This window comes from Pezoporus wallicus, unplaced genomic scaffold, assembly GCF_028554395.1.
Source record: "Pezoporus wallicus isolate ANWC-B61680 ecotype Strahan unplaced genomic scaffold, APGP_CSIRO_Pwel_v1 contig_8006, whole genome shotgun sequence".
NCBI classification, from domain to species: Eukaryota; Metazoa; Chordata; class Aves; order Psittaciformes; family Psittacidae; genus Pezoporus; species Pezoporus wallicus.
Window position 1 is genome coordinate 1,580,277 of NW_026635487.1, and position 21,500 is coordinate 1,601,776.

The 21,500-nt window shown below is 47.2% G+C and overlaps 1 protein-coding gene across 2 annotated transcripts in view; it reads right to left on the reverse strand.

Annotated features, from left to right (window-relative positions):
- The window catches only part of NOC2L (NOC2 like nucleolar associated transcriptional repressor), a 43,468-nt gene extending 22,039 nt beyond the window's left edge, over nt 1-21,429 (reverse strand). For both annotated transcript variants that reach the window (XM_057432303.1, XM_057432295.1), the window contains exons 1-14: nt 21,395-21,429; nt 21,029-21,199; nt 20,096-20,267; nt 19,545-19,661; nt 18,844-18,964; nt 17,527-17,617; nt 16,743-16,821; nt 14,865-14,975; nt 12,972-13,085; nt 12,177-12,365; nt 10,680-10,819; nt 6,682-6,793; nt 320-433; nt 84-185 (exon numbers count right to left, since the gene is read on the reverse strand). In XM_057432303.1, the coding sequence (XP_057288286.1) occupies nt 84-185; nt 320-433; nt 6,682-6,793; nt 10,680-10,819; nt 12,177-12,365; nt 12,972-13,085; nt 14,865-14,975; nt 16,743-16,821; nt 17,527-17,617; nt 18,844-18,964; nt 19,545-19,661; nt 20,096-20,267; nt 21,029-21,199; nt 21,395-21,414 (1,653 nt within the window). In that variant the 5' untranslated portion in view covers nt 21,415-21,429. The remainder of the gene's footprint in view (nt 1-83; nt 186-319; nt 434-6,681; nt 6,794-10,679; nt 10,820-12,176; nt 12,366-12,971; nt 13,086-14,864; nt 14,976-16,742; nt 16,822-17,526; nt 17,618-18,843; nt 18,965-19,544; nt 19,662-20,095; nt 20,268-21,028; nt 21,200-21,394) is intronic.
- Nucleotides 21,430-21,500: the final 71 nt, after the last annotated feature.

A 21,500-nucleotide genomic window follows, 5' to 3' on the forward strand; every position in this document is an offset into this window, starting at 1 on the left:
CCCTGAGTTCCCTGTTAGCTTAAACAGCTTTATCCTGCTTCGTGCACATTTACAGCATGATCAAGAAGAGTCTTAAACCTTACCTGAATGATAGTAGGGAGAACCAACTCTGGGAATCCAATGCTGTAGGCTTGGCAATGAAGATACTCAAGCATCAGGTCATAGAGCTGGTCAATGAGTCCATCCTGAGCAGGGGAAGGAGAAATAGAGATATCAGATAGGAACTAAACCTTGGGAAATGAGTCTCCAGCTTAAGGACAGGAACACAAAGACAGGGCAACCCTGTTGCTCAGAGAAGCTGTGCTGGGGTTCCACTTACTCGATAGGCCTTCTCCTGCAGGTTGGCATTGGAAAGCTTCAAGATCACTGCGAAGTTTATAGGCTTAGCACTAATACGTCCTGGCTTCTTGTTGAAATCCACTTGCTGGAAAACCTACACCAGAAAAGAACGAGTGTAAAGATGATCCCAGCACGAACCAAATACCAAATGACTCAACAAAGATCACGTAGAGCTGAGAAGCCAACCCACAAATCCTGATTCCTGCTTGCCTGCTCTGATCACTGTCCCCCAGCTTGCTCAAATACCTTTGCAAGGGACAGGTAGGGAGCAAACACCAACCACACTTGAAGCTTTAGAGACCTGGGTGTGAAAGATGCCCCAGAAATGTGAGTTAAAAGAAACCAACACAAGCAACAGCACAAGAAACTCAAGCTTTGTTCCTCAGACTCATGCTTCTCATGGGCAGAAATACAAAGCCTGAGTGCATTTTGGAGCTGTCCCTTAAGGGACAAGCAATAGTAAATGTTGCTTACACCAAATCCATTACCCTTTTATTGTCACTGAAACAACTGTCCCAGGAAGCAGAAACCAGTAAGCCCTATTCATGCCCACAGCAGGGGGTTGGCATTGGATGATCTTAAAGTTGTTTGCAACCCAAACCATTCTATTACTCTATGAACACCCCTCACCAAGCAAGGTTTTTATTCTAACCCATTTCCCACTGGTGTCCCTTGTACCAATTCTAACGCAACAGCCTTTGAATTAGTGCACATTTTTCCCCATGGCCATTTCATTTGATAGCAAGGGACATGCTGGCTCCTTCCCAGAGTCTGAGAGGAGTCCATGCACACTGCTCATCCAAGTGATGAGCACACACAAGCTCTGGGGTTCAGATGGATGCTTAGGCAAAAGGCAGACCTGAACCTCTGCTTTTGTGCTCTTCCAGGGCTTAATGATAATGGCTGGGGAGAGGAATATGAAGGTATGAAGCTGACATAGAAAGAAGAAAACAGAGGGGAAGGTTACATATGTGTGTGGCTCTCAAGCTTGGCTTTAATTCAGAAGAGCCATTATTGCCTTAAAACTTAACAAATTGGAATTGAGACTAAGAACTAGGAAAGCCCCTTCCTTACTCCTTTTTGGGAGGAGTTTCCCAACTTCACTGGTGAAGGAGTAACATGAATGAATGAGAATCTCCATTCATTTCCCTGCAAGGCCACATCTGGCACACAAGGAAGTGATCTTCAGCTGAAATCAGCTCAAGCTACAATGTGATTTGGTCCTTCTGCCCTGGGGAGGCAACAGGGTACTGTTACCCCAATAACCCTTGTGTGTTGTGCTGCTCTTCCTCTGAAGCTACGATACAGGAAGGAGAAAAAGATAGGAAAGATGCTCTTTCCTATGCTGATAGAGGCAGACCTCAGGAGAAAGAAGGTAAGAGCAGTAAAACCAGCTTGATCTGGGGCAGCTTCCCAGAGACACCCATCAGGGAACAACAAGCAGCAATCAGGGGAGGTGTTCCCTAGTAATGGTATGATAGCCATTGAGGAGGCTGTTGAGGAGCACATCCTGCTCACCCATACTTTGGAGCACCTCAGAAGCAGCACAAAGCTTCTCTATCCCTGTCCCCAAAGCTTATAAATTGCACTCCTAAGCAGGAAATAATTTCCCTTCCCTCTCTGCAGCAGCAAGACATTCATCATCAGCCTCCAAGCAGCCCAGCAAGGTGGGGATGCAGCACACTGATTGCTAGAGGCTGAGGTGAGGAGGCAAGGGAGGGTGTTCAGGTCACCCCAGTGCCCCCAGGGCAGAAAAGCATGGAGACGACTATTGATTTCAGTACATTTTATTTGTCAATCCAGATTATTTGGAAGGAGTGGGGGGGGAGACACGACACAAACCTGGTGGCTTGTGAAAACAAAGAGCACCAGGCCTGGGAATCGATGCTATAAACCTTGTTATGCACGGTTATTTCTTTGGCCAAAACAGCAGTATTGATCCCAAAGGTCAGACACATTAAAGCAAAAGGCATCAGGCCCTGGGGGATGCCACTAGGCAAGGGGGGAAACACAACCAGAGGGTTTGAAACTCTCCCAGGCCCCAGTCAGGATGTGTGGGATAAGGGGAAAATGTGGTTCCCCCATCTCCAGACTATGCAGGAGAGGATGACTGATGGCTAGGAATGCTGGAGCAGGGGGGAAAGGTGGTAATGAGGGACTAGAGGGCCAGAAAATAGCAAAAGGCAACAATTTGGCTGAAGTGATAACCACAGAGGAAAGGACAGGGCAACACAGGCAGGAAGGGGAAGGCTTCTTGGCAAGCTCAAGCTCACAGATGACTTCCACATGGCTAGTGAGAAGGGTGCTCACACACAGTTTATACTGGCAGAGTGCAAACTAGAGACCCAACACTGCACCCACAGCACTCACGCTGTTCCACCCCGTCCAACCTCATCTCTTTCCCTCAGGCTCTAGCAAAAGCCTCCTGGCATCTTCTTTGATCAACCCAAAGCTGGCTGCCCCAGGCCAGCTCACAGCAGGATCCAGAGCTCTGCTGGGCCTGCCTGCAGCTCTCCCTAAAGCCTGGCATCAACCTCCTACTCATATCTTGAGTATCTCTAAGGACAGACGCTGATTTATGCAGCCTGTTCTAGCCTCATCCTATAAAACTGTTGGGTGCTTTTTTTGGGGGGGGGTGAGGAGGGTGGGTTTTGGGGTTGTTTTCCCCCCCCAGTGCTTAAGTGGGACCTCCTGTATTTCAGTCTCTGCTTATTGCCTCTCAGCACTAACTGCCATTGAGAGAAATCTGGCTTCAAAACTCTTTATTCACAGAATAAATGAGGTTGAAAGAGAGCTCTCAAAGTCATCTTGTGCCCTGCTCCATGTCCAAATTATGTCTGTGCATCCCCAAAGATGGAGACTCCACAACCTCCTTAGACAACCAGTGCCAGTGCTCAGGGACCTTTATCCCTGATCTTCATCTTCCTGAGGCTGAACAGTCCCAACTCTTGCAGCCTTTCCTCACATGAAAGGATGCTCCATTCCCCTCACCTCTGCAGCTCTTTGACTCACTCCCATATGTCCATATTTCTCACCCCTTGAACTGGACAAAACACTCCAGCTGTGGGCTCACTAATGCTCAGCAGAGGGGAAAAGACCACAATCAAACTGCTGGCAAAGCTCTAAGACAGCCTCCTCTCAGCTTCATATCACGTGCAAGGCTGCTGATGGTGCCACTCTGCCCCATCATTTGAACCATCAGTGAATATGATAACCACTATCAGCCCCACTATCCATTTCCAGTGTACATCACTAGCCTCTAGCTAGATTTCATGCCCCTGATTACAGCATAAGCCTTGGAAGATCAGCTGCCTGTCGATACACCTTAGAGCTTGCTTATCTAGCCTGCAATTCATCAGTTTGTCTGTGAGGAAGCTATGGGGAGATGGTATCCAAAGCCTTGATAAAGAGGAGACAAACAACATCCACTGCTCTCCCCTCATCCACTGAGCCCATCATCTCTTCACTGAAGTCTATTAGCTTGGTCAAGCATGATTTCCCTCAAACAACCCCTGGTACCTGCAGGGCTGTAATGCAGAATTTAAGAGCTGCAAAGTAACAGTGGAGGGACAAGAACTGAGGGAAAGGAAAGATCCATCTTCAGTTGGTGCAGTGGCTGAGCTTGCTCTGTCTCAGCTTCCAGTTCTGCCTCCCTTTTAAAGGGAGCGAAGAGCCCATGTCTTGTAGAAAACTCAGATCTGTGCTAAATGTAGGACAAGCTCCAGCATTATCAGTTCTCCAAGCACAACCTTCACACCAGCTCTTCTGACACAACCCACTGGATGCTGCACTCCAAGCCCCTGAGGACTTCTGGAGCAAACTGCATGACCCAAGCCATTCAAGTGTCAAAGAGAAACACTCCTGCCTCCCTAAGCACATCAGGGTTAACCTGCTCTCCCCATCCCTCACCAGGGATGCCAGCCTTAAACTGGCATGTGAAGTGTGCTGAGGGGAGATTTCCACCTTCTTTATCCACCTTCCAGCAGATGAGCCACCAGTCTTCCTGCTGCAGCAACTACTGCCTGTCACACAGGAACTGAAGTGATGGGAAAAAGCAGAGCCTGGGATCCCACAGGCCCTTCAAAGGTAGTAACAGTGCAAGAACAAAGCCTGCTTCACACCCTCTCCCAGGCCACCTCCTCCTAAGATGTAGTTTTAGCTGCTTCTGCTCCATCCTGGAAAGCAGAGTCAGAGGGGAGACAGCCCTGGATGCCTGTGCTGGGGAGCATCAGCCCTTGTCAAGATGCATCAGGCAGGCAGCTCTTATTGCTATTTGCAGGGGCTTGGGGAATTCCTGTGCCTATGGGAATTGTACAGACATTCAATTTGCTGTCTCTGGACAGCACAGCAGCAACAGGGCTGAGACAAGAGGTAGCAAGGCTTGAGTTTGCTTGATGGGGAGGGGGAAGGGAAACACAGTTACAGTCAGTCACTTCTTGCACACAGACTCTACACTCTAAGGCCATGTAAAGCCCTCTCTAAAAAGGGCACAAAATAGAGGGTCACAAACTCAACAGCTATTCTTTTACTGCACTTGGATTCAACTGCATCAGTGGCAGAGCAGCCCTTCCTCCTTCCTATCAAACATGTTATGCTGGGAAGTTTTCATTCTGCCCCCCAGACTCCAGTCATGTCCCTCAAAAGTTTACTTCTGCTTCGAACCAAAGCACTGATCAGATCCTTGAATCTCATAATGATGTGGATAATGAGCTTTAAATGGATTTTGTTTCATGACATGGTGTGGTATGGGACAAATGTCCACTGACTAAGTCACTGCTGAATTTGTAAGCTGGTAGAAACAGGCTCATAGTTAAAGCTCTGTGGCTGGGCATCAGGATGCAGATTCCAGCATCACCACAGCCACCCTGGGACTGTGGGAAGGTCACTTCACCTTTGTGTGCTAAAGCTTCCTACCACCTCATCCACACAGCTGGAATACATCTGCCTGGAGACAGCTCATGGAGACACACTAAGGGTTGCAAGAGGACTCAGATACCATTGCAACAGAGAGGAAAGAATTGGGAAGAGAAAGTACAAAGGGGATAGCCTTGAATGCTCCTGGTAACTCCACAGGATGTTAGAGGGATCCTTTGCAGGAGATGGGCAGAAAGAAGGGAAAAGCTGACAGTGGAAGGAAGGTTTGAGTTTAACATCATCCCATTCCCCTTAGGTTATAGAGACTGAAGCAAAACAACTGATAAAGCAACGTGAAAGAGCAGGCAAGCAACATACACACACACATTTACCCTACCCCCATCTCTCCCTTGTCACCAGCACCTGGACAAGCTAAACTGAGCAGTGCCTCACGCAGCAGGATCGGATGTGGTCGGGATGCGGAAGCCAGGAGGAAGCTCAGTGTGCAGTGTGGTAACGTCTGGCTGGGGCCTGACACACAGATTAGAGCAGAGGTGTTGGAGCCAGAAGGCAAAGAGCAGGGGGACGGCCCTTAGGGGAAAATGGTTTTCTCTCTCAGAGCACCGAAGAGCAAAAAGCATCCTCACCCCCAGCTCCACTGCCCCAGAGGGGAGACGTTGCTATCACTAAATCTGGCTGGCAGGATGTCAAACATGCATGAAGGAGAGGAAGGAAGCAGGCAAATGGCAAAGCCACATGGGGCATGGCCAAGGAGCAGCAGAGGAGGCAGGAGAGCAGGAGATTTATAAACACCACTGCCTTCCATAGGCTCAGAGGATGTGGTTTGCAAAGGACACTTACAACAACATGAAACCACAAAAACCTTTTGCTTCAACAGAACTTGATTAGGAATGAGCTTGGCTGACTCAGGTCATTTATTATAGAAGTCTCCCTCCTCCCTCTTCAGTGTCCAGCCTCACGCTAACCTACTGGGGCTTCAGCATCCCTCACCCTGCCTTGTTCATGCTTCTTCAGTGAAATTTGGGTGCACCACTTCTGCACCACTTTCTCATGGCAGCAAAGTTGCAAAGACCCTTGTGGATTCCCTTCCTTTCCCTTTGTCTGCAGGCAGAAACCCTTCTTCTTTCTAAGATATGAACATACCAGCAGCATCAAGTAAGTAACTGAGGATTTACCGCAAATCACTTGAGCCTGTGAACCTCTTTGGCAAACCCGCTGCCTACTAAGCTGCATTAAACCACCTCAGAATGCATTTTTGGACCCACCTGATCTTAGATACTCTCTGCTGACAGGCCAATAAAGGCTTAATTCTATTTGCTAACCAAACAATACATCCTTGTCTGATGCTGTTTGAAAGGGAAGTGAGCAACTTGGGCAACCTTGGGAGCTGTTGGTAGGTACAGTGAATGAATGCGTTGATCAGGTAGCACGTATCAGCTCTTATTAGGTCTGCAGGAAGCAACTAACCTCCAGGATAAACGGCAACACTGGGATGAAGGTCCTGGTGTTCTCAGACAACAGCGTAAGCGCACGGATGCAGTGCATGCGCAAGGGGTAGAACCGAGACGTTGGTACCAGCCTAGAGGGAAAGAGATAGACATTAGGGCAAGTTTATACCTGCAGCCTTCAGTGACACTTGAGAGCTTTTCCTACTCTCCAAGAGACAGCTTTAGTATTGCACAGCTATCTGAGCTGCTGAAGCTATCCCACAGTTAGAAACAGGATTCACACATTCAAGCTATAACACTAACACACATTCCTGCAACCACAGCACCAAGTTTCCAGCTTCTGCTGGGAGAAAGTGCTACAAGAGCTTTGCAGATGAAGTTTGTCACTGATGCTGCTCAACACTTGCAGCTCTCATGTTCCCAGCACAGGTTGGTAGGCAATAAAAGTGGTAGGAACCAGCAGTAAAATGGCAATCTAAAGCAGCAAGTTTAACTAAGAAAAGGGCTCCCCCAGCACACCAGAGAGACTACAAGGAGGAATACGCTTCCCATTTCAGGCTCTGGACCCTCTGTGTACCCAGTGTTCATGCTGTGACCTGAACATACCCCTTAGTGTGGAATGTTGCCAAGGCAGATGCTGGACTAGCAAGACCAGCATATCAGAAAGGACAGAATGGGAATGAGAGCAACCTCTCACAGCCACATCTCTTCAACTCCCCAGTCCAGGGCTATTCCCATCTCCTTCAGAGCAGCAAGATGTACATCTGAACAGCCAGTAATGAGCATGGAGGGGAAGAGGCCAGACTTCCTTCAACCCCCACTTCAAATGCTTATGCACTCAGGTATTGAGAGAAGTAGAGCCAACTCCGTTTGTAAGGTTGGGTGCGAGAAGGGTCAGCTCCCCCAGCACCACATCAGCCAGAGGACAGAGACCTCATTCCTGTATCCCTCTGGAAACCTCTCACTCTGAATGACCCGTACCTGAAAACATGGATGGCTCCAGCATTAACCACAACTATTCCAAACAACCCAAACCCCACAGTTCCAAGAGGCTCAAGTCTGACCAATGAACCCCTCCCCAAAGAGCCTGCAGAGCCAGCCAGGAGGGCAAAGAGAAGATGCTTGAGCAGGCATCATAAATCACCTACATCTCCCCAACTCCAAATAGTGAAATAATTATCATTGGATCCATTACAGGAATAAATCTGCTCTGCACCCCTGCTCTGACACCAGTGGAGATGACGAAAGCCATTCCCAGGAATTAATTGATCGAGGAATAAACCTGTTAAGAGTATGGATTTACTGTAAACCAAGGCCATTAATTTTAGTGCACGCAGGGATGCAACAATCTGCCCCGCCTCCCAATAGCTGGATGCACAGAGAATACAAAACACAGCTGGGTCCCAGCTCTGCTGGGGACAGTCCAACTGCCCACTCACTCCACAGTGCAGGCTCAAACTGACTCATCTCAGCAGAGAGTTCTTTCTAATGCCTTACCATCACTGCCTCTTGGAATGCCTGCTGTATGCCTCCCAGGACATGGGCCATGGTGCAGAAAACAGCCTAAAGGCTTCTCCAAGCTTCTATTTACTTCCCACAGCTCCTCCTGTTATACTTCTGGGTGACCACAGCCTTCCTCTGGCTAGAGAGGACAGAGGAAGGTTCTTTCAACATCAGCCTCCCTCCACCAGGACAGGTCACCAAGGGAACCTGCTCAGGGACACCAAGGTTGTGTTTGCTTCTCCATGTGCTCAGAGGCTGGAAACTAATCCTTAACAGGCACCAAAAATCCTCATTTAACTGTAAGCCAGGGAGGAACTTCATTTCTATAGCTCAAGCTGGGAGCAAGGTAGAAATCCACATAGACATGGTCAGAAAACCACTTTGTAAGATGAGGGGAAAAGGGGTATCAGAACAGGAGCTTCTGTGACAACTTCTCTGCAAAGAAACCCCAACTACCAACTCAAATGCAAGCACATAGATCTAAAGGAGGGACTTAAGGAGCATGGAGACAGAAAAGCACAAAGCAAAGCAAGGAAGGGGAAATATCCATGTTCTGTGATCCCTGCAACAGCTACACCAACCCCCATGGATCAAACTAACTGCAACCCTTCAGCTGTTTGAAAACAGCATCACTCATTACTCCATGGCAATTCCATGAGCAAACTCTGCAATGAGGCCCTTCCCAGCATCCCAAAAGTCAGACACCATTAATTCCAGCAATTCTTTGTCCAGTTGTCCAACTTCCCTGGAGCACAGCTTGAGCACAGGTAACTTCCAGACACACATGGGGTCTATTTCAGAAGTATGTATTATTGAAAGTAGTTTAAATGCATTTTAGATGCTTGGAAGCAAGAAGGAGCAGGAAAATGAGGGAGCTAGTTCTGATTTTAGCAGGCAGCCTTCTACTAGTTAACTTCTAAAATCACTTCTCAAGTTCTGCCCTGGTTCCTGCCTAGAGCAAAAAGCCTGCGATGGATGGTGGTTTCATCCCATTCCACTCCCATAAGAGGCCAGGAGCTGATCAGTCCCATGGACAGACAGACACCCTGCTCAGCCCTTGTGCTGGAGCCAGGCGCCACCTCCCGGTACAAGAGGCACTGGGGAAGGGGAGTCTCCCAACCCTATCACCCTTGGGATGTACCCCCGAGTACTACACATCAGGAGCAGATGTGAAAGAAGCTATTCCAGATGTTACACAGCATCCTCAAAGCTCAGCAGCCCAGAGACACAAAGGGAGGGGTCATTGAAGCCATCTCCACTAGGAAACCTCCTGGCAGCAGCCAGATACAAAGCAGCCCTCAAGCAGATGCACCCCCCTAAATGGGCCTTCCAGAAACACACAAAGTGGCCCATGAAGAGGAAATACCTTGACCTGCAGGCTAGATTATTGTATCCTCTCACCTCGAATAGAAACAACCCAGGTTCTTCCACCCCACTCAGTTGCTACAGACCTATCCACATCAGGGGATGGGGCACAGAGATACACTTGCTAGTCCCAATTTGGACAGCACTGAGAAGAGTTTGCCTATGTCCAGGAAGGAACCACCCTTTTTATATCCTGGACATTGGCTTGGCTCAGTAAGAAGCCAGAGTGGGATCTATTTCTATTTTCCCAATCCTAGAACCCATCTTTTGGGTTCCCAGATCTTTCAAGCCTTATCAAACAGTAACTGTCCTTCAGCGCTGCCCATCACAGATACTAAACTATTCTACTTGCTAAGATTCACCCAATTCACCTCCCTTGGCTCCACATAGCTGATTACCTGCCTGGCCAGGTAGAAAACTGCCTAGGTTTATCTGCAAGACAACTAAAGCTCTATAAGAGGAGTGGGAAGCAGCCTGGGCACATGGGGGATGAGAAAAGGGATATAAGCATACTCTAAAGATCATTTAAATCTGCTTATCCTCATCACCACTGGGAGGTTTTCAAGGCTGGGGGTAGCGTTTTAAAGCTGAGAATCTGGTTAACAGAGCTAACAGGATTTCCGAGATCACCAGAGATGCAGAAATTCCCTCAATGCCATTTCAAAGCATATGAATTTATATATAAACTGATGGGAAAACAGACAAATTCTCAGCAGAGACATTAAAAACAACAAACTTGTCCTTGTTCTTCAAATTCTAACAAACAGGCACAAAAGAATGCATCTTCTAACTGCATTTACAGAGTCAGAGATGAGGACTTGATTCTGTTCTTTGCCACTGTTGGGTTCTGAGGCAAGTCAGGACATTCTCTTTGTCACTGTGCACAACTGGAAGGATGATCTGTCCAGGCTGTGCAACTTCTATTATACAGAGAATTTAGCCTAGGAAAGAGTAACCTACACCACAACTTCCTCACCACCTGAACATATAGATGTTCACAACACATCTTGAGCTGCAACACTTCAGAAGCAGCTCTCAATTCCTTACAATGCAAGGTCAAATCCAAATCATGCAACAGTAACACCCCTTAGTAACTGCTCTGCGACCCCAAGAGCAAGAGAACTGTAGCCAAAAAAAACTCCTACTTACTTTATGCAGCCAATGATGACCTGTGTCAAAGGATAGATCAACGGCTCCATGACCTCACTGGGGTAGATCGTGCTGAGAACCCGGCACCAGAAGTACAGGCAGTGGATATACTGCCAGTTATACACAGACTGGAAGTTCTCCTGTAGGAAAGGCAAGAACACGGGCACAAACTTGAAGATGTGGCATTGGAGAGGAGCTCACTGGTTTCTCTGTGGTCTCATTCTATCCAGCATTCTCCAAGAGGACACCTTTGAGAGAGGAATACCTAACATTTTAGCTGTTGCTGATGCTAGTGGCTGAGCCAACATCCACCAGCAAGTCTGGATGCTGCACTGGCAGCATTATGATTTGGTTCTAGTTAGTGCCCTGAAGGAAGCAATGAGCAACACACACACTGCTTTTCTTCACAAGTATGGCCCATTTGAGAAGGGTGATTTAATAACCCAGCTCACAGCAGCTGGTGGGATGTGGCCAAGCATTAGGAAAACTTTTAACCGTTCCATTTATGCACAGTCCTGGTCTCCCACAGCTAGGAAGGCTGGAACCTCAAACACACCCTTGTAAATTGTCTTCTGGCCTCTGCAGACCAGAGAGGGCAGAAAAAGGGTGTGTAATGCCAGAGTACAGGCTCAAGCCAGCAAGAAATTCATCTGAATTTCCCCCCTCTGCACTCAAACTCCTTTGGTTATGTAGCAGCTCTCACCAGGTCACCGAGATGTACCAAGAAGCTCTGTTCTCAGCTTCTCCTGCATAGACCAAAGGTACAATCTGCTCTTGTAATCACTCCCCGCAGCCACCGACTGCTCAATTTAAATTGGCTTATTGCTGGGATTTGTGCAGTTGTCATCTCAAGTTCCTACAACCCACCCCAGCTGTGAAATCCACTGGATTTAGTTCTTGTCTGGGCCAGAATTCAGGGTGTAAGAAGCCAATGCAATCCAATTAGGGCATATGCAGCCCAGACTTCATTTATGTCCGCTCATTTATCCCTATGTCTGAATAGGCAGGAGATTTAAGTGGTCACCAATCCTGCCATGTTTGGGAGCAGCTGAACAATTAATCCACAGGGGTCTGTTTTGCTAAACATGAATAAAGCCAGGATTAGCAATCCCACTCAGACTTCCAAGGTCAGACTGGAGGTGGCTGAAATCAGGGCTACTTCCAAAAGGTCTGAGCTGCTTTGTTCAATTAAGTCCTTTAAATAGTATGGACTTCACTGCAAAGATGCACACACCAGGGTGGTTCCTAATCTTCTTTACCTTGAGGTTTTGTGACACAGGCTGTAAACAGCAGCTTCAGAGTGGAAAAAGAGTGCCCAAGGCAGAAGATAGGAAGTGCACCACAAACTCTTATAAACTAGGGAGGGAAAAGTGACTCCCACCCTGCAGGTACCTTTTCTCTCCATCCTTGCTGAAATAACAGACTACAGGGTGATCTCTGAAGCCCCCAGTCCCTAGCATAGGGGGATACATTCCCTCCACACTGATGTGTACCCACCTTCTTCTTTATGGTCATTGCACTGCGCAGGTGAATGGCGAGCTGACGGATATAGATGAAGGCATGCTGGTAAGAGGTGTGTGTGTCCAGGGCATACATCTCTGTCAGTGTGCGCTGCATGAAGTTGATCATGGGCAGGACATTGGGAGAGGTGAATCTGGAATTCTTCACAAAGGCAATGTACATTTGCTGTGCAGAAAAGAGGACAAGATTACAACCATATCAAACAGAACAAAACCATTCTTTCACTAGCATTCCCCATCCAGGTATGTCCAAACCAGAGGTGAACTGCTCCTTTTACGAGTCATTTCAAAGGCATAAAGGGAAATAATAATCCAGCCTGCTGTTTCTTCAGGGAAAATGAGAAAGAGTCTGTGTAGCAGAGCTTGGAGCTGCCCATACCATTGTTTCTCTGCAAGGAGAACTTGTACATTGTAAGGTTGGTCACAGTCCTCTTTCTGTAACGGTGGTATCTAAGCAAACCACACTTGGCAGCCTCAGCTATTAGCTGAAAGATCAGAGCATCTCAGTAGCACCAAGTAGTGTGCGAGCACTTGAGGAAAGCCTTCAAGTCTGAAGATGAGTACTTATCCAGTAGATAGATGAGTACCAGCATCCTTCCCTGCTATGACTCCGAATGCCTCCAGCAGGAAGGACAGTAGTAGGAAGCAGGATATCACTCTGTTCTTCCCTGGAGGTAGCCAGCATCATCCCCAGCACCTGTCCTACCCAATAGGCTGCTCTAAGGTAACATGAGAAAGAAAAGCTGCAGAGTACAGGAAGTACCAGCCTTACCTTGAGCAAGGGACTCAGGTAGAGCTCTTTCTTGTAGCGGCAGATCTTGTTGAGCACAAGGAAGGCCAGGACTCTCACTGTTTCCTCCCCTGTGCTCCACAAACTAATTGCTTGCTGGAACAGAACATAAAAAGATGCAGGTAAGTGCAGGGATAAAGAGCCCTTCCTGGTTACAGGCAGTCCTGACCTTCCCCTCCTTCACACCACAGAAGCAAGTGAGGAGGAAGATGACACAAAGATGGCAGGCTGTGCTGTCACAGCATCAGCCACAGCACTGGCAGCCATTCTGTCCTCACACTCTAGCTGGGAGACCACACAAAAGGCAAGGCTGACATTGCCATAAGCAATAAAGGAAACTGTCCAAAACTAGCAAGTCAAAAACAAATGCACTCTTATTCAGGGACCTAAATACACAGTCAAGCTGCTGAGCACAGGCACCACCAGCCTGTGCATGTGATGATCTCCTGGGCTTTCCTAATCTTCCTCACCATCCCCAAGACAGCAATATCACACTGCATCACACGTTTGGCCAATACAGCTTCCAGCCCAACTAAAAGAGTGATTTGGAGGTCTTACACTGCATTCTGCAGAATACAACTACAGTTACCATGAGCACCAAATTCCAGCTCCTCAAAGAATGCTATTAAAAATGTATTTGTCTCTGGAGAGGGGATACCAGGGTTTGAGTCCTGAATTTATCAATGCTTTTCCCTTCTAGGCACATAGGTTGCAATTCCCAAGATACATCTCCTTGTGATAGTTCTGACTTAATTCCAGTTCCCTAGGCCTTCACTAGGATTAATTCAAGCAACACAACAACAGGGTTTGGAGCCAGAGACAGAACCTGCGTAAGGCAGCACTTCTGATGAGCCATATCCTTAGTCACCGGTACAGGCATGATGATGAGCACCCAGTGCAGCATAAAAACACCCACACCAGCTGCAGAAGGGTAAGTTAGTTTATGTACAGGTCTGGGTCAACAGACACCCCCCCCACTGACATGTACACTCATTAATCAGAGCTTTACACATCTCTGCATTGCATAAAGCAATTGTATATTGGTCTCTCCTCTTAGCTTCTTGAGAAGCAAGTGGATAGATCTGGTTCTTCCCAGGCCTGCCTGCATTTACCTGTTCAGACCATAGATTGACTTGGATGTGTCAGGCTCTGTCAGGAAGTATCTGCAACAGCAGGACCACAGTGATGGCTGGTGCCTCAAAAACTAGTAATCTATAGTAATGAACTCTACAGGAAATCAGAAAGATTCCAACCACAGGGCTGAAAAAGCCTACTTAACTCTCTATTATAGCAGTGAGCAGACTGCTACACCTCCAGATATGAGATGTACCAGCCTCCCATCACTGTATAGCAGTCATCTCTAGCATCAAAGGGTTCCCAGCCTCATTTAAATGCTGTGTTGAAGCTTTCCATTTAAATGCCACCCCGATGCCCTCTTCCACACCCCCTTTGTTTTTCTTAAGTGCTCAGCAGTTGTGACTAAGTTGCTGCAAATACATTCCACCCCCAGCTCTGGGGAGGGAAATAGTATCACAGACATACACACATACGCAGCACACAGGCAGCAATTACTCCATCTGCACTGAGGAAGCAGACAGCTTCCCCGAACACCTCCGTGTCACTTGGCATAGGGATTAGTAGTAGCTACAGGCAGAGCTACATGCCCACTCACCTCGGTGTGACAGCGCTTCACGACACATAGAAAAGGTGACACAAAAGAAGCAGGAATCCTTTCCAAACCAAAAGAAAAGCAAGGGAAGAGGAGTACAAACAACTAAGGTGTCACAGGATACAGCCCAAATCCCACAAAAGGCTCATCAGAAGGGGTTAAGGAAGTTAACTTGAATCCAAATGACATGGAGGACATCACCTTACCTTGAGAAGGGCACGGCACTGCTTTGGAAAGGACAAAAAGTAAGGCACTATGGAATTGACATGCTGAAGGACTGCTGCACCAACTGAGGCTTCTGTTAAACAAGAGAGGAGCTATGGAGGGAGAAGAAAACATGATTCCATTTAGTGCATAGTCCCCATCACCTCTTCTTTTACCAATAAGCTGTTTCCAAGTATTTTTGTTAATAAAAGCCTGGAATACCAGGCTTCCATAGGAAGAAGCTCAAGCAAACTCACAAAAGCTGTATCAGAAAAGCAACAAACATGTGGTGGGTTAAATAACACCCCTGAAAGTACATCATCCTGACACATATGAGCTCAGGCTACTGGACATGGATTGTTAATGGCACCTGAGCTCATCACATAAAACCTCACTTGTGTACACTGCAAAAGCAGTTTAAGACATCTTACAGATGGCAGGACACCAGTGCTGTCTCACTACAGTCAAAGCACGATGAAGACACCCTCAGTCTACACAAGGCTTGGAAACAGGCCATATGAACTTGAGAACTTACTGGATTTCACCAGGATTTCTTTCCTGGGAAGCTGGAATACTCTTGGGTATCAAGAGGTTAACTCTAGCTCAAGGAAAAGGTTAGACAAGCTATTAAGAAACACTATCTTTATATTGTTTCAGTTGACCTGGAGCCAAACCCGGAACTGTTTGCAGTTCCAATGTGAAGATGAAGTGACTCAAAGTCACTTCAATTTGAGACAGATCATGCCTGATGCAGTGCCCCTTCTTGCCTCCGACCCCAGGTACTGGAAGCAGAGGCATTTCCTCTACTTTAAACTTTCCTCCTCATTCTCCTCCTTGCACTGCAAGGATTCTGGACTGAGCAGGTCTCCTTTGCAAAGTCCCTCACATACTAAAAGGACAGAAGATACTGTGCTAGAAGAACATTGTAGTGAAGCCTGGGAAAAAGGGGATTTGGAAGCAAGCACAGGACCAGGGATACTTCATCAGGACTGCAATGCCAGTTTTTCTTCTTCTACTGCAATCCCCTGCTGCTGGGGGACACCAGAAAATGCTCTTTCTGCTAAGTCATTCTGCCAGCTTACGCTAAGACATGAGTGTGTTCTTCTTCTTATATGCCCTTCCTTCAGCTTCTGAACAATGAGTATTTCAAATGTGATTGTGTTTTTGATATTCCCAATTTGAGGATTATGATGAAGCAATCAAAAAATTAACTGGGGGTGGAAATTTCCTTCAGAACTAATCCATCCATTGTCTCTGAACCACACAAGCAACTGGAGATGGATGAGTATCCTCGTGGGATGGAACACAAGCATACTTGCAATGGCATATGTGAGGTTATTAACATTACATCCTTCACATTTATTACAAGTGGCAAGATCATAATGCCAAAAATTGAACTGAAGATGCACAATACAGGAGCACAACACTGCAACCTAGTTTAAAACCCACTACATATTAACTTTTCAGACAAATCGAGACAGGAAAGTACCAAAATATTAACCCAGCCCTTCTTTACAGGCTACCTATTTTGACCCAACCACCCTATGGACCTCAACATCTTTAGACCAAATACTTCCAAAACAAGACAGTGAACTGGACAGACACAATATCAGATGTCCAAGGCTTTTAGACTCACTGAGATTGCTTCTGACCACAGGAGTCTCAGCCAGTCTTCTTTATTCTCCCCTACACAAGAAGGCACAGAAACCAATACCCAAGGTTCCCAGTATTGTGATAACCAGAAAGTTACCCTCAAAATTAGAGTAACTGTCTTTCCAAAGGGAAAAACGACTCTGACACTGTTGTTAGAGTTGTTTAGACCAGAAGCCCAGTGATGCACAGACTGCCCCCAATAACACCACCATGCTGAAGTTTCTTACTTGTATGCTACAGCCAAGGTACACTTTTACATCCAGTCGCAGCTTGCTCCAAAGTGGGCTGGTGGAAGGGAGGATCAGTCTGGAAAGGAGCAAGAGTTGGGTTTAGGTTTAGAAGAACCCCAAATAAACTAGATGTCAGCATCAGAAAGGGAGCTCAGTTCTCTATATTGCCAGTGAACAAGAACAACCGCTTGCAAAGCAAGAAGTCAAAGGAGTAACAACTGTTATGGGTGAGCAGTAGTACTTCTAACCTGTGAAAACTGCCTGAAGCAGGAGAAAACTCATTTCAGAGCTTCCCAGCATCTCTGGAAGTGTGATACAGGGAGCTGTGACACCAGAAAGCCTGGTGCAAACCTGAATCACACTGATGCTATCTTCTAGTCAGGCATTCTGCAGCCACTGCCTGAGAACAGAACAAGCTGGCTTGTAGCAAGCAAGTCTATTTTGGGATCAAACTAGTTGTGAGACATTTGCTGTAACTCATGAAGTAGTGCTCCAGTCTGTACTAGTCATGCTTGGGGAAGAAACCAGACTGGTATTTACACAAAGAACTGGAATTTACTTCTCAGACTAGGCACCATTGTCAACAAGGAATCTAAAGTTTAGCTCAACGTTCCCTCCAGGGGATGAGGAAGGACTTAATACAGCCACTAAAGCCTTGGATTAACAAGTCACACACTTGTGATACTCTGCCTACGTACAGGCAGCTTTTCCAGCTACGGTGCAGTTCTCAAAAGCCCCAAGCACCTTTATCCCACCTGCAGTTCTCAAATCTCAGACTTACTTGTGCTTATTCTTTGGGGGTTTTGGAAAAAGCAGCTTCTGCAGGTAATGGAAGAGGTCCCGGATACAGAAGGACACAAGGGCATTGAACACTGGTTAAAAGACAGTAAAGCATTGGTAAATGATCTTCCATGTATTCCCAATCTGAGAAGAGCTCCTGAAGGAACTGAAGCTTGTAATTTCCATAGCAGAACTATTCCATTTCCTCAAGCTTCCACAGAAGAGCAGTTTATCTTACCCTAGACTTTAGCTAAACAGCAGTATTATAACTGGACAGCTTCCTGGCACAGGAGCCATCTTTTTGCCCTCTGACTGAACAGCATCAAGCACAAAAGCAGTCTGACCCATCACCAGGGATCTGTAATACCAATCTCCCCCAAAACATAATGAAAATTAAAGGCATTTCTGAATAAATAGTCACAGAAATGGACAATATGCGAATTCTATGTAGTATCTTGTATTAAAGAAAGAGATTTTAACAAAAGCAATGAAAGAGATATAAAAAGCCCTATGCTGGGCCAGAAATTAAGGAGAGCAGGTGGATATAAGTAGTCCCACCCCAGAGTGCCAGTTCCAGATGGCACACAGTAACAAGCTGATAAACACAGTGAGAAAGTACCTGCTAATTTAGTGGTAAAAGTAAGGGGAGCTGCAGCATATGCAGCTCCAAGACACTAATAAAGATGTTTCCTCTCAGCCATGCTGTTGTGAGTCTAAACCAGGACTGTCTGCAAGACCTGGAGCTTATGTAAAAGGGGACTAAAACTGGAGAATGCATCTCTATTGCTCTACAAGTATGATAATCCTAAAGAGGGGATCTAGACATGCAGTACTTAGCTACTTAGACCTAGCTAAGGAAATGTGAACCTGATAACACAGCTGAACTCTGAATTGCTCTGTGATTATAGAACACTATTTGGTGAGACCCAAAATAGTCTTCGATTAGTTCTAAGAGGGAACAGCAAGAAGCTGCAGCAAAAGTTGTCCAAAACCCCCCATGTACTACAAGCATATAAATAGTACCTAGCTTCACCTTCACGCTAAGCAGCCTAGTGAATGAAGAATGCTACTTTCCTCAGCAGCCTGCAAGCCCAGCTGCTCCAGGCACACACACCAAGAGGTACACTTACACCCTGGGACACCAGAGGAGATCCCACTGCACAGACACCACCAGGAAGATAAGCTACTTATGTGAAATGAAGCCTAGAAAGGGTAAGTTAACTTCTGCCAGTACTTATCCCTGCTCTCTTCCAACAGCTAAACCTTCCCTGTCAAATGACTTCCCTCTCTCACAGTAGTAGTAAGGCGACCAACTCACCTGCAGCATCAGTGACTTGAAACTTGCTGGGATCATCCCCACCTTCATCTCCCTTGGTGGTTGCTACAGCTGCTTTAAAGGCTTGAGTGATCGCATGGAATAGTTTTGGTGTTAGGTTTCTCTGGGGAAAGAAGGAAAGGACTGCTGAGGAGAAAAGGTAAGCAGTGCTCTGAATCATTTCACTGGGATGGAGTACTGGGAATTCATTGTAAGTAGGCCTGCAAAAATGGCTGCACCTAACAGCCAGGTGTGAGGTGGAGTTAATGAGTGCTAATGACCTCCACCTGTGCTCAAATGGGCTTCAGGGTTTTAATTGGTTGGGGTCTGAGAAGCAATTAATCAGCTGCAAGCAACTATCCAGTCTGACCTTTGCCTCCCCCTCTTAGGCAGAAGCAGCAATTTCATCACTAAAAACGTGACTAAAAGGAGTTCCTAGGGCTGCCAAAGGCACAATGCTTCTAAGAGGATATGAAATCCATAGTTAACCATTTTGACCCCTTCTGAGTGCACATACTCTAACCTTGCAGCCCAAGAGACACTGCAAAGAGAAGTCATGCTGAGGTCATTAGAGCTCTAGGAATAAGACCTACATAAGGACATACATTTTCTCTATGGGTTTTTGTGAAAGATTAACAAATAGAGTTTGGTCCTTTAGAGGCAGCAACATGTGTGGAAGAGCGTTTAAAGAACTCCCTGCTCACCTCTGCAGCTCTTTTCCAGTCTTCAACCATTTTCAAGCTCACAGAGATAAAAGAAGCTCTTTTCCTTTTGACTTTTGCCTGTTGTTCATCACCTTCATCTTCTTCATCACTCGCTACCTAGAGAAGTTAACAGCAAAACAGAGAAGGCTTACACATTTCTGGCAGCACCTCTTCTACTGAGTAGCTCCTGAAGAGGAAGGCAGCATTGGGGTTTATTAATGATGTTATCAGCACTTTTTGTAAGGCAGTAATGAAATTAGAGCTCTGCTACATAAACACAATAACATAAAAATGGAGGAGAAACCATACCACTTAAGGCAAAACAAACCCTCATTGGGAAAGGTGACACAAAGCAAAAGCCAGAGGGAAAACACACTCTAAGGCTCTGCTTTGACCACCATTAAACTCCTCTTGCACACCTGCAGACGATCATTGAGGAAGCTCCACCCCAGCCCTCTGTGCCCTTATAAGCCTAAATATAGTTCAGCCTTGCACTGAACTTCAACTATTTAACAAGTAATTGAAACACTTGGTTTCAGCACTTCAAATACCTCCAGTTTATCAGGTGGTACATGCACCCTCTCCTCCTCCTCATCCGAGCTGTCCGAGGCATCAAAATTCAGCAAGGTGTGATCATTTTCCTCCAAGAACTTATAAAATTCAGGATCTCTGTCCTTCAGCCGGGAGAGCTGGTCTTTGTGTTCAGATGCTTTTCCCTTCTTCCTGGTGGATAACAATTGACAGGCATTTATTCACTGCTCACACTTCTGCTGACAGAGGAACAAGCAACTCCTGGCCACTAAAGCACACCTGGGGCTGGTCTGAGGGCTGATTAGGGCTGTGCCACAGCTCTGTACCCCTGCTCCAGAGGACTTGTGAAAAGTTATTTTAATGCAGCGCTAAACTATTGATAAAAAGTATATTGAGATAAGGACCACAGGGCATGAAAACAGAACATCAATTCTCAATTTTCCTGAATTACTCTCATAGGCTTTATAAAGGTACTGCCAGAGAAACCTGACAATGAAAGCTTCATAAAATCCAATCCAGCATTAAAATATTGCTTTGGCTTCCAATGGTGCTCATCACTGCTTAAGAACTACTTCTTCATTTTGTATCTTGCAGACACCCCAAAGTCCTTTGGTTAGAGCAAATACACACAAACCGGGGAAAACTAAAGTCAGCTTTGACCGAATCCAATATACCCTGTGAAAGATTAAAAGCCCATATAAGCGTTTCTTCACTGCAGTTACTGAACTGACCCAGGTACAACAGAAAACCTATCTTGTATCCCGTAACCCCACCATGGTCACTGCCCTTTTAACCCCCCCTTGCCCCAGAGCCAGCCCATTCTACGGTAGACAGCATGAGCTCCCTGCTTACAAACGAGGCAACACCGAAAGCGCACCCAGCCGAGCAGCCGATGAACGCGCTGGGCTGCACCGCACCGCGCCTCGCCTCGCCCCGCAGCAGCGCGCCCTCACCTCGGAGCCGGCCGGGCCTCCCGCGCCGGCCTCGCCTTCCCATTCAGCCGCCGCTCCGCCGCAGCCCCTTTGCCGGGCCTGGCTTCCTTCACCTCCTCCTCCCAGGCACCGTCAGGCTCCGACTCGGAACCGGCAGCGAGGAACTCATCCAGGCTCAGCTCCGCCAGGCTCCTGAGGGAAGAAGGGGGGAACTCAGAAGGCCTGCCCGCTCAGAGCGGCCCTAGCGCGGGGATGGAGCCCCCGACAGGCCTCACTGGTGCCGGAGCACCCTATAAAGCTCCCCCCGGTGCCGCAGCACCCTATGGAGCATCCCATATCCCCGCGGCCGCCCCGGTCCAGCGGTCCAGCCCTCCCGCCTTCCCCCACCTCTTCCCGGCTGCCGCCATGCCACCCGCCCGGCTCCAACGCGGCCGCCGCTTCCGCTCCCAGCACGCCCCGCAGAGGGGCGGGGCGATCGAGCTGGCCACGCCCC